The sequence below is a fragment of the Primulina eburnea genome, chromosome 7 (genome assembly GCF_022965805.1).
Source record: "Primulina eburnea isolate SZY01 chromosome 7, ASM2296580v1, whole genome shotgun sequence".
In the NCBI taxonomy this organism is placed as follows: Eukaryota; Viridiplantae; Streptophyta; class Magnoliopsida; order Lamiales; family Gesneriaceae; genus Primulina; species Primulina eburnea.
The window spans coordinates 22,278,620-22,290,027 of record NC_133107.1 but is presented as its reverse complement, the minus strand read 5'-3'; the positions used below and the strand labels follow the sequence as shown (position 1 = coordinate 22,290,027).

General features: G+C 35.5%; 1 protein-coding gene and 1 long non-coding RNA gene across 2 annotated transcripts; both read right to left on the bottom strand.

The window, feature by feature from the left end:
- Positions 1-610: 610 nt before the first annotated feature.
- On the bottom strand, positions 611-1,075 carry LOC140837304 (uncharacterized). Its single transcript, XR_012119291.1, has 2 exons — positions 943-1,075; positions 611-710 (listed from the first exon to the last, which is right to left on the bottom strand). It is a non-coding gene; the product is annotated as an uncharacterized lncRNA (long non-coding RNA).
- A 773-nt stretch (positions 1,076-1,848) lies between these two features.
- LOC140835788 (uncharacterized) lies at positions 1,849-5,602 on the bottom strand. The gene is made up of 4 exons (XM_073201195.1): positions 5,501-5,602; positions 5,266-5,404; positions 4,506-5,064; positions 1,849-2,185 (listed from the first exon to the last, which is right to left on the bottom strand). The coding sequence occupies exons 1-4, from the start codon at positions 5,600-5,602 to the stop codon at positions 1,849-1,851; spliced, it is 1,137 nt and encodes a 378-aa protein (XP_073057296.1).
- Between the last annotated feature and the right edge of the window lie 5,806 nt (positions 5,603-11,408).

Here is an 11,408-nt window from a genome sequence, read left to right as displayed (position 1 = left end):
AGAACTTCTCGATATCTAGGAGGTTGAGCATGATTTCAGTGTAGTCCATAAGAAAAATTTGAACATATTTGTGTCATTTGTTCTAGACCAATTGATCCTTCGTTTTTTCCATCATGTAACTACTGGTTATAATGTATAATATTCTGGTTATAAATCAGAATACAACGTATCTAAATCAATAATTTCACTGTAACGAATGCCAGTACCATCGAAATGGTAAATGAAATGCAGCAGGGAGAAAGAAACAAAAAATTAATGATATAAAAATTAAGGTTCTTCGCAGATATTTCTACCCAGGAATTCAAGGCCTCAAGCACAACTCCAGGACTTGGGTCAGGACAAAACTCATCAGGGATGAAACAGTTGAGAACCCTTCTTATTAGCGGAGGACCAAATGTTGGACAAGCCTAGGGCCACAAGCAAAACCTCATGAATAAAGAAACAATGATGCAATTTGGCTTAAAATGTTCCAAGGTACAAGCTAAACCTCTTTTCTAATTGTTTGACTCAATATCATATCCGTTGGAAGCATCATAAGATCACTTAGTGCATTGAGAATATGGAAAGGCTTCGATGTTGTATCAGATGATCTTTGCTCATCATCATCAGCGCTCATCATCATCAGCGCTTTCTGCGCCACTCTCGTTTTCCGGCAATTCATCATCATCAATGCCAAAGAGATCTGTAAGCCATCTAGACCAATGTCCAATCTGTTATATTCAACACATGGATTAAAAAGATGGTTCAAGGTGCCATGCCCACGGCAATCAATAGCAAAACATAAACGAAGATAATTTGGGGAAGCCAGTACCAACGTAGACTGCTCAACAAAAGCTTATTTCATTCTTTATATGCATAAAGTAAAGTGACAAATATTTACACTAGTTATTTGAATTTGAGTGTTGTGATTTATGAGTGAAAGTATTTACAAGTAATGCTCACCGCATTTTTCAGTTGTGCACCAGCACCAAAGCTAGCTTTCCCGGTGGAATAGGAAGGACGTCAGCATCACTAACTGGGTCAGCCACAGGATCTTTTGGAATTTCATCAGCTGATTCTCGAAGGATTGCATTGAGCATATCGACATCTAATCGGGCGATCAATTGCTCCTATCTGATCATGAGAAAGTGTACATCATAATCGGTAAAAATTTCAGTTTTAGAGGACCTCAAAATTTATTTGAGGTGCAAATTGCTCATTTGTCTAGTAATTAACACACTAGGTAGCTACAGAATTGATCCAAAAAACAAAGGAATTGTTGCATACATCCGATGTTTTAAAACGCTGAAAATTTAAATTATTCCTTTCAAAACAAGGAAAAAAAATTCGTCATCGTTAGAATAAACTCCTCTCAAGTTCATATCTCTGTTGTCATATTACTTGATCTCCATCAAAAACTTTTCAAACTTTATGTCATGCATTAGCTGAGCACATTTAAACATTTCAAGGCACGTCCCCTGTGCTTAATCATGTAAAGATTACCAGCCTAGAAAGAAGGGGCAAACATCCACAATCATGTCCTTCAGCTCGTACAGGACATATCCTTTCACATGCATCTCTGAAAGCCTTTTTCCAGAGTTCCAAAGAAAAATTTCCCTGTTGCTGCTCACTTGAACTAGATGTTGTTAGGTGTAACTTGCTAGTCTCAGAATCCATCCTTCTATAAATTGATTTTGTAGCACTAGACTGCATGTGAGGAGTAAAAGTCTGTTAAAATAAGAAAGACGCAACTGGTTGGTTTATTCAGGTCAAAGCTAGCAAATATACAAGTCCCAAATGATAATATCCAAGCAATTTAACTAGAGTAAGTCTTGGACGACGTGTTATCCAGATTGGCAACTCCAAACTTCACACAGAATTTGAAAATGACCCTGAAGAATGAAACAAAGAGAATAACTGCCACCATATGAACTCAATGATCCAGGAAAATATCCACATTTCAACCTTTTCTATTGCAGCGGAAAATGCTAGAGGGTTCTCCCAGTCACCAACACTTCCCTCTGCAGCGCTTCTCATACCCTTGATGGGAAAGGACTCCCATTTAAGTGGCGATGTTTTCTTCTTTCTGTTCCGGTCCCCCAATGTTTCAGTGACGGGTCTAATAGAAGTAGGTAGCTGACTGGCCCTAAGAGACTTGCTCATTATCACTCTAAGTACAATTGAATTTGAAAGACATAAAGTTAATCTGTATAACAATTAAGGTAGCATCAAGAATGTTAGATAAGATGAAACTATAAGTAAATAATAATGGAAGAATAAAAAGACACGACTCTATGCTTGCAATGAATTGATCTGAAATTGAAACAAAATATTTTAGCAGTTGATTAACTTAATTGCAATCATCAAATAGATTCATGAACGATCACTTCGGCAGCAAAACCAAATTTGAGAGAGAAAATCTAGATTCTTTTGATGCACAATAATTGACTTGTTTGTTAGAGTAGATGCCCTGCAATTCAAATATTGGCTAGAGATTTTATTGACTCAGTTGTAAATAAACTATCTTTATTTTAATATAATTCAATATTTCATGGTTTGTTATTTCTTTATCTATATACTCATGTGAACAATATAGATAAAGACCTTGATTATACTTTAATACAAATGAATCGTAATTCGATGTTGACACTCATTTGTAATCACTGTATTATCTAAATTCGTTCCTAGTCCATTCAGCCACCTAAAACATGGATAAAGGTCGCTTGAACTCGAGACTAACATCTCTGATGTTGTGTACTGGCGTTTCTTGTTAAGGTCATAGAGATGTCCAAACATGCAGATGGGTAGTCATATGATGATTATACCGAACGACCCTCCCTCGGACTTTCCAAGTGGTTATCATTCTTCGAGAGGATAAGCCCGTGGTTATGATTATACATCATTAGTCTTTAAGACTCGGGACAACACTGAGGCTCTATATGCTAGGACTGTGCTTTGAATCGTTTACCAGCTCCAGGAGAGTCATCAGGTGGCGAGGTTGGGTACATTAGCGATGGAAATTCGATCGGGATAAATGAGATGAAGTGACCGTACTGTACGTTAATCATAATCGACTAGTTCTTGCAGGCACTATCAGTGATACTTAGGGAATCATGGGGCGATGCTACTAGATGCTCTTACCATGGTTCGATGGATTTCTGACATTCTCATTATCAATTGTTGATACATAGAAAGAGACAAATAAGGGTAAGCCCGCATAAAGGATTATGTCCTGAATTATCTCTGAACCTTTGAGGGTCACACAAGCACTGGATCGTTTGTTCTCGTGGAGAGAATAAATTCAAAGAGTTGAATTTATATTATGATATAGTAAATTCAAAAGGTTAGATTTATGATAATTAAATTTGAGAAAAATATATTCAAGGAGTTGAATTTATGAGATAGTAAATCCAAAAGTTTGAATTTATGAATTTATAAAATTTGGAAAAATAAATTCAAGAAGTTGAATTTATAAAATCTGAGAGTTTAATTTATTAAACTCAAAAATTGAGTTTATTAAGTATTAAATTTTGGAGGTGATAAATTCAAGGAGTTGAATGTATAAATTAAATACTAATTCAAATGTTGAATTTATAATGAATTTAAATTAAATATAATAGGTGTATGTATTATGGGCTTGTAGGAGTACAAGACCAACATACAAATTATTAATTAGGTTCTTAATTAGACTTTCAAAAATAATTAATTAATTAAACTAGTTGGACTAGAGTAATTAATTGATTAAGTCCATTAAGTCTTTGATTTAGTTAATGGGCTCTAAGCTTATATATTTATATATATATATATATATATATATATATATATATATATATATATATATATATATATATATATATATATATATATATATATATATATATATATATATATTAGGTTTGGGGTTAATAATTAACACTCATAATTTTTGAAAAACCCTACCATATTTTCGAAAATCACTCTCCTTTTCTCTCAAAATATTTCGGCCACCTTGAAGCAATTTTAGGGTTGAGCCGTCTCTCGATTTTAATCTCCAATGCAAAACTTCTTTAAAATGTTTTAGTGTTATTTGGAAGAGGAACAAACGATCTAGTCGCGGAATTGATAGGAGAATTAAAAAAGGAGATTTGAAGAAAGTTCGTAAGGAATTGATTAATAGTTATTTCCGCTAATCCCGAGATAGTCGGAGAGATGTGAATATTTCACCAAAGGTATAAAGTTTAAAGTGTTTGTTTATATAAACCATACGAGTGCCCAAAACATATATATTTTGATTGTCAAAATAAAATAAAAAATTTAAAACTTCCGTTGCATTTGGACACAAGGAAATCGAGATCCAACATAGTTAGCAACTACTTCAATCCTACTTTCCAGTTTATATTAACTTTCATAAAACAAAGACAGGCTACAGGTATGAAGATTGGACAAAGCCAAGGTTGTTCACAAGTTTGACTGCATTCAGCAGTACTTGTCAACTTATACTCCAAAAAACAGAATAAAAAAAATAAGGGTGAAATGCACTATCATACCTCGGAAAATCATTTCCACATGCTTTTGTAACTAAGACTAATCCAGATACAATACTTTTGGCAGTATTCCCTCTCCGCGAATTTGGATTCTGTCTGCGAGCATGAAAATAGAGCCTTGACAGGCGTCGAGATGGTGCATGGACTTTAGTCGTGGAGCTTCCATGTTCTGCAACTACAAAGGAAAGGCTAATCTCAATAGCAGCAGCCTCCCTCAACTCACCTTCTAGATTTTTAATTCTGTTTTCCAAATGCTGTACTACACTATCTGAAAACAGGTTTTTTTTTTCTATTGTGTACAACCTAGTGTCTTTATCCTCATTGCTTCGGACCGATCCATTTCTCGTGTTTGATTCAGGTGATGATCGAACTGATTTTACTTGCTTTGACTTGTCACTAGTTGACAAATCACTGACAAAAGCAGTATTTTCCTCGGAGCCAGAAACGTGACCATTTTCAAACAATATTACTTGCTTCTGGACGTCAACTGGAGAAGAGCCAGCCAACGGTCTATCCTCAATTTGCTGCCCTTTTTCATCCACAGTTTTTTTGTCGACATAATCTTGATTATTTTATCCAGTATCATTGTCTGCGGAACCATTTTTGCAAGCGTTAGTCCTTTCACCCTCAAGCATATCTTCTTTTAGTGAAAATGAAGCATCCGCATTATCGTGGCTGAGGTTAAGAGCAGAATCTCATGTATTATTGGTTCTGTTATCTGAGTCTGCAATTTTTTCTTGGGCAATAGGACAGGTAAAAATGCCTTGATCAGAACTTGGATGTTTCGCCTCATCCCTCCCACCATCCACCGTATTTTCCAGAATAATGGCGCGTCCACTTTCATGTTCTTCATCTTCTATGTTGGAACTCTGTTCTTTCCCCTTTCCTTCTGCAGCTGATGGCTGCAAACTTCGGGAAATAATTTTTCTTGAAATCCAAGCAAGATCAGAAGATAAATCCATCGAAGATCAACCAGATTAATCTCCGGTCAAATTCACATTAGATTCAGTCATTTTCTTCTCATCTAATTTCTCAACAAAATGATCAGGGGCATGGCCATTGTTTGCCTCTCCAGCACTACCATTCTCAGCAATAGCCATGTTCTGCAATTGATTGCCACCTCGCCATCAAATCATTATATACAACTTATCAACTAGAGAACAACTGAGTGTTAGTCGACTGATAAACTACTAAGATAGCACCTTCGATATTTGTACTACAGGCTACAGAGACTTCACACAAAATTATGAAATTATAAACCAGAAAATAGAATCTACTTATATGAAAGTATGAATAAGTTGTTATGGGCCAGTTTCGGTACGGTTACAGGTCAGGTAAAACACACGTATCCTACTTTTCTTTCTCCAACACACAAGAGTTTGTGATGTCTAAAAAGGGCGCTTACAACATTCAGTTTCCTCTTTCTCCTCATTTTTTAAAAGGTATAAAAAGCATATATAGAGTTCTGGTTCATCATCAAGAATCTCTTTTTTACTGGCTGTAGCATGTGCATGTTGGATCACGGTTTTCTACACGCCCAAACGCAGCGGAAGTTTTAAAATTTTTATATTATTTTGAAAAACAAAATATGTTTTTGTTTTGGGCGCTCGTATGATTTTAACAAAAAACATTCATAGGATGTTTAGTAATATACCTTTGGTGAATAAATCACATGGCTCAAACTACTCCGGTATTAGCGGACATAGCTCTAGTTGTAAATCCTTATGAACGTTCTTCGATCTCCTAATCCGGTCCACGACTAGAATACTTGTTCATCTTCTAACTTGCACTAGAAAGCATAGAAGATATTTGCGTTGAGATAGAACACAAAAAGAATCGACCCAATACCTATCAAATAGGGTGGCTGAAACTTTTCTTGCAAAACAAGATGATTTTGAGAGCAGCTTTCTTTTTCCATTGGAAGAGCCGAAAAATACTTTTTCTTTTTCTTAAAGTTTTTCAGATGCCATCCAGTCAAGTAAGAATCAAAATTCTTATTTATTATCTCTAATCCTTGCAAATCTCGGTTGATGGAATTATGGAGACTTTCTCCATTTACTAAAGATTCGGTCCTTTTGTTGTGGATAGCAATCCAATTTTCCATGATTGCATACCATATCTTAAGGATAGGAAAATCCTTATTTTAATACTAATAATTCATTTACTTAATTAATTGAATACCAAATCTTTTCTTTTCCAAATCACCGAAAGATTTTTTAAAACTTGTGAACGCTTGGAGGCTAGGGTTTAGCTCATCTACTATCTTTTATAATCAAATGATGACCTAAATAATACATGGGTCTTTTAATTAACATTAATAGGCTTGATTATTTAATGGCAAAAACTTGTGTGAGACGGTCTCACGGGTCATATTTGTGAGACGGATCTCTTATTTGGGTTATCCAAGAAAAAGTATTATTTTTTATGCTAAGAGTATTACTTTTTATTGTGAATATGAGTAGAGTTGACCCGTCTCACAGATTAAGATCCGTGAGACGGTCTCACATGAGACGCACTCTTAAATAATTGCGCTAGTCCAACTAGTTTAATTAATTAATCAAAGTCCATAAAGAACTTTGATTATTTAGTATGTTGGACTTGTACTCCTACAAGCTCATTAAACATATTACCCACTATATTTAAATTTAACATTTAATAAACACAACTTTTGAGTTTAATAAATTAAATCCATAATAAATTCAACATTTGAATTTATTATAAATTCAACTCCTTGAATTTTATCACCTCCAAATTTAATATTCAATAAACTCTACTTTTGAGTTTAATAAATTAAATTCTCAAATTTCATAAATTCAACTCCTTGAATTTATTCTCTCAACGGGAACAAATAATCAAGTACTTGTGTGACCCTCAATGGTTCAGGGATACAGCTAGCCGTGGGTTCACAACTCTTTGTGATTCATGATATAATCCTTTATTCGGGCTTACCCTAGTTAGCCCCATTCTTTTCATCAACACCTTTATCAAGAATGTCAGAACTCATTTCTGATTGCACCCATCGGATCATGGTAAGAGCGTCTAGTAGCATCGCCCCATGATCCCCTAGGTATCACTGATAGTGCCTGCAAGAACCAGTCGATTATGATTAGCGTACAGTATGGTCCCTCCATCTCATATATCACGATCAAATCTGCAACATTGGTTCAACGAGGGTTGCGTAATAATTCGTTAACTATGTGATAACTATAATAGTGGCATCGCGTGTACTATTTGGAGAACTCTTTCTCCAACGTACATCTCGTACTCTGGCCAGAGATTCAATGCACTATTATTGAAAGGGGATCGATTACGGTGACCGGAAGCGCAACGGAAGTTTAAAAATCGAATTTTTCATGAATATTTTCGGCCACCCCACATTTTGTGTAGCAAATACAAAAACAAACACATGTCATACATAGGGTGTTTGATAGATATACCTATCAATCTTTAAAAGATTGATTGTGGCTCCAACTTTGTTGTTAAACAACAAAGCTCTTGAATGGTAAGAAGATCTACAAGCCTCCTCCTTCCTTCAAAATTAGGCCCACCACTTGCTTGGTAAATCCCCTCTTAATTTGCACTAGAAAATTAAGAGGATTTTTCAAGGAGAAGATTATTTCTTCCTCAACACTTGAAGAAGAAAAGAGAGAAAAAACTTGTAGAGAAATCACTTGAAAATTTTGGCCATGAGGGTTGTCAAGGGGAGAGGGATGACAAGTCTTGGTAGTGTAAAAAGCTAAAACAAATTTTAGCATGCCAAGCCTTGGAGACACAAAAAGTTGTCTCCAACCCTTCACCTCCCATGCATGCATATATTATATGGTTTTTAACAAATTAAAAACCCATGGACTTAATTTAATTATCTCAAACATTTTGAGACTAATTAAACATTACTTGAATTTACTCAAGTCCACTAGTTAAATAATTTATTTAAATTGAGCTCTACAATACTCAATATAATTTAATTAATTCAACACTTGAATTAATTTAATTATTTGGACTCTACTAGGTCCACTGGTGTTTAATTAATTCAACACTTGAATTAATTTAATTTAGTCCATAATAATGTTTATGAAAATCACAATTTTCAAATACATTATTCACTTGGCCAATTTTAATTTAGGAACACTTCCATAAATTAAAATTTACATTTCTCTCATAGAAGTCATACTTCTATTTTTCTTTACGCCTATAAACTCATTTATAAGTCGTTCAACACATTGAACTATTTTACTTCTCAACGGGATCTAGAAAGCAAGTACTTGTGTGGCCCTCAATGGTTCTGTTGAGGATCGAAGTTGAGTTTAGAGGGGGGTGAATAAACTCTACTCGTTTTTCTTTCTCTTTGTAAGAGGTACTAAAATCCTGTTAGAGAGAGTAGTCTATCTTCTTGCGTATACCTTCACCTAGATTACAATAATACGTGCGGAAACAATCTGATGAAGTAAGTGAAAAACAATAATGACAGTAGGCAGTAGTTGTTTATGGAAGTTCGAAAATGAAATCTTCTACGTCTCCCCTTCTTCTGTTTCCAGAAGGTATAACTAAAAGACTTTAGATATTACAGTACAACTCTTGTACACACCCACTTCAGAAGGACTTACACCTCAGCCTACTGAAGCTCTTAGTTACTCAACTCAAAAAGAATGTGATACACAAGGTTCTGAAAAGACTCTTTTCAGATTACAATCTCTTCCTGAAAAAATATAAGTGTTGTAAAAGATTGTGAAGATAGTAAGAATCAGTAGCACAGGATGATCTTCAAAAGATCAGATATTTGCTATGAAGCGTGTGCTACTTTTCTTTGTGTTGAACTCTAAGTAATCACGGAATTTAGAGGTTGTCTCGTTGAGTGAAAATAGCTTTGATCCTTGAAAAGATATTATGCGTAGCGTCGATGTCGTGTAAGGGTTTGTTCCATGTATATATATACGACTGAGTTCCACGATCATAAACAGAATATGTCTTCAGATCTCTGATAGAGTCAGCTTTATTACCAAATGTAGTTCCTGCAGAAAAGCTGTAAAACAATCAGTTCTGTTTTATACTAAACTTGGTAAATTGCATTAAATGACTCCGTATAGTATTTAATGCTGCAATTAATACTGGTACTTGGTAACCTTAACGGTAACATTTAAAGTAGTCACGTTAGGCAACATCTTCTACTGATTCTGTTTTTCTATCATTTCTACTACTTTTGTTTTACTAGACTAGTAGCTTCTGATTTCTTGTTGTCTACTATTTTCTTAAGGAATGCTACTGGTCTGCTGGTTTTTATTTAAATCGCCACAATTAAATTCATGTCTATCAATATCTCCCTTTGTGGTGATGCCAAAACCTAAACAGTAGGAAAGCGTTAAATAACAAGTAAATCAGTTGGCAAAAGGATAATGTCAAAAAATAACAATAATAAATTATCAATCAGTTCCAATGTCCCTGTAAATGACTTCTTCATCTTGAGGATCCTGAAATCTTCTATCTGAAGGTTCAGCTTCTGATTGCCTTAGTTCTGCTTCAGATGGATCTCTTCTTTCTTCTTCCCCCTTTTTGGCATCAGCGGCAATCACATGTCCCAAAAGATCATTCATTCGTCCAGACAAGTTTTGAATGCCATTGGTTAACATCTCTAGATACGGAGCTTGAGTAGAGATACGATCATTGAGAGTAGTGAGAGATTGAGTTTGAGAATCAATCTTGGCATCCATTACTTCCAAGGAGTTGGAAAATTATTGAATGAGATCATCATGCTCGGTGAGTCGATTGAGTATATCAGTTTGAGCAATCACAATGTTACTATGATTTCTCGTTACCGCTTGTCTGAAAACAATGGTTTCAGCATACATTTTCTCCATGGTTTCCGCCGTGTTATATATGTGTTTGCTCATTAGTTCTCTGAAGGATTGAGCACCAGTAAATTCTGATATGCTCTCACAGGACATCCGCTTGACTAAATCAGACAGGTTATTGAGCTCCCTTTACAGAACGTCAATCTGGAACTCCAAGTTGAATGAATCTGATTCAGGTGAAGGGGTTCGCGCAAGCATGCATTGCCTCATTTCAGCAGCGCGAGTGTTCGTGAGAGTTTGAACAGGATCAGTGACAATCAGTTCAGTAGATACTTGATTTGTGGTGAGGGAAGTGGTGTCCATCACAGCAGTAGAAGGACCAGGGTCAGCAAAGCTTTCATCTGGAATAGCAGAGACATTTGGTTCGGCAGCAATAATGGTAGGAACAATCTCTTCATCAGGAGCAACAGAAGTAGGTGAAGCTGATTGTTCTGCAGTTATGGGTTCAGATTGCTGGTTCAGAAGAACTTTCATTTCTTCTTGATGAGCAGCAAAAAATTTCTCTATATTTGGCAAAAGAGATACATCATCTGATTCTACCATATGTTGTTCTGCGGCTGGAGGGAGTGATTGTGGCAATGAAATAGCTGGAACTGCTTCCTATGTAGTAGAGGTCGTGGGAACAATGGACTCAATGACTTCTTCAACTGAAGCCAGTTCATGCACAGATAAAAGGGATGATGACTGTGTTAGAGTAGGTGCCCGTCGAGCCAAGTGTTGGCCGAGTGTTCACGATGAAACTCTATGTATAAACGATCTTTATTTTAATAATATTTGAATTTATTATATTGGCGCATCTTTATCTATATACCCATGCTAGTTGCATAGATAAATTCCTTGAATATACAAATAGTAGAAAGAATATGAGATGCTCATATGATGAGTATCATGAAACTCATATTTGGAATACTGTATATTCTAAACGGTTCCTAGTCGATTCAGCCGCCACTAAGAAGGATATAGGCCGCTCGAGTTAGAGACTAGTATCTGCGATGTGAGTAGCATGTTTCATTGGTAGGGGACATTGTGATGTCCGAACATGCAGATAGGTGCTCCTTGT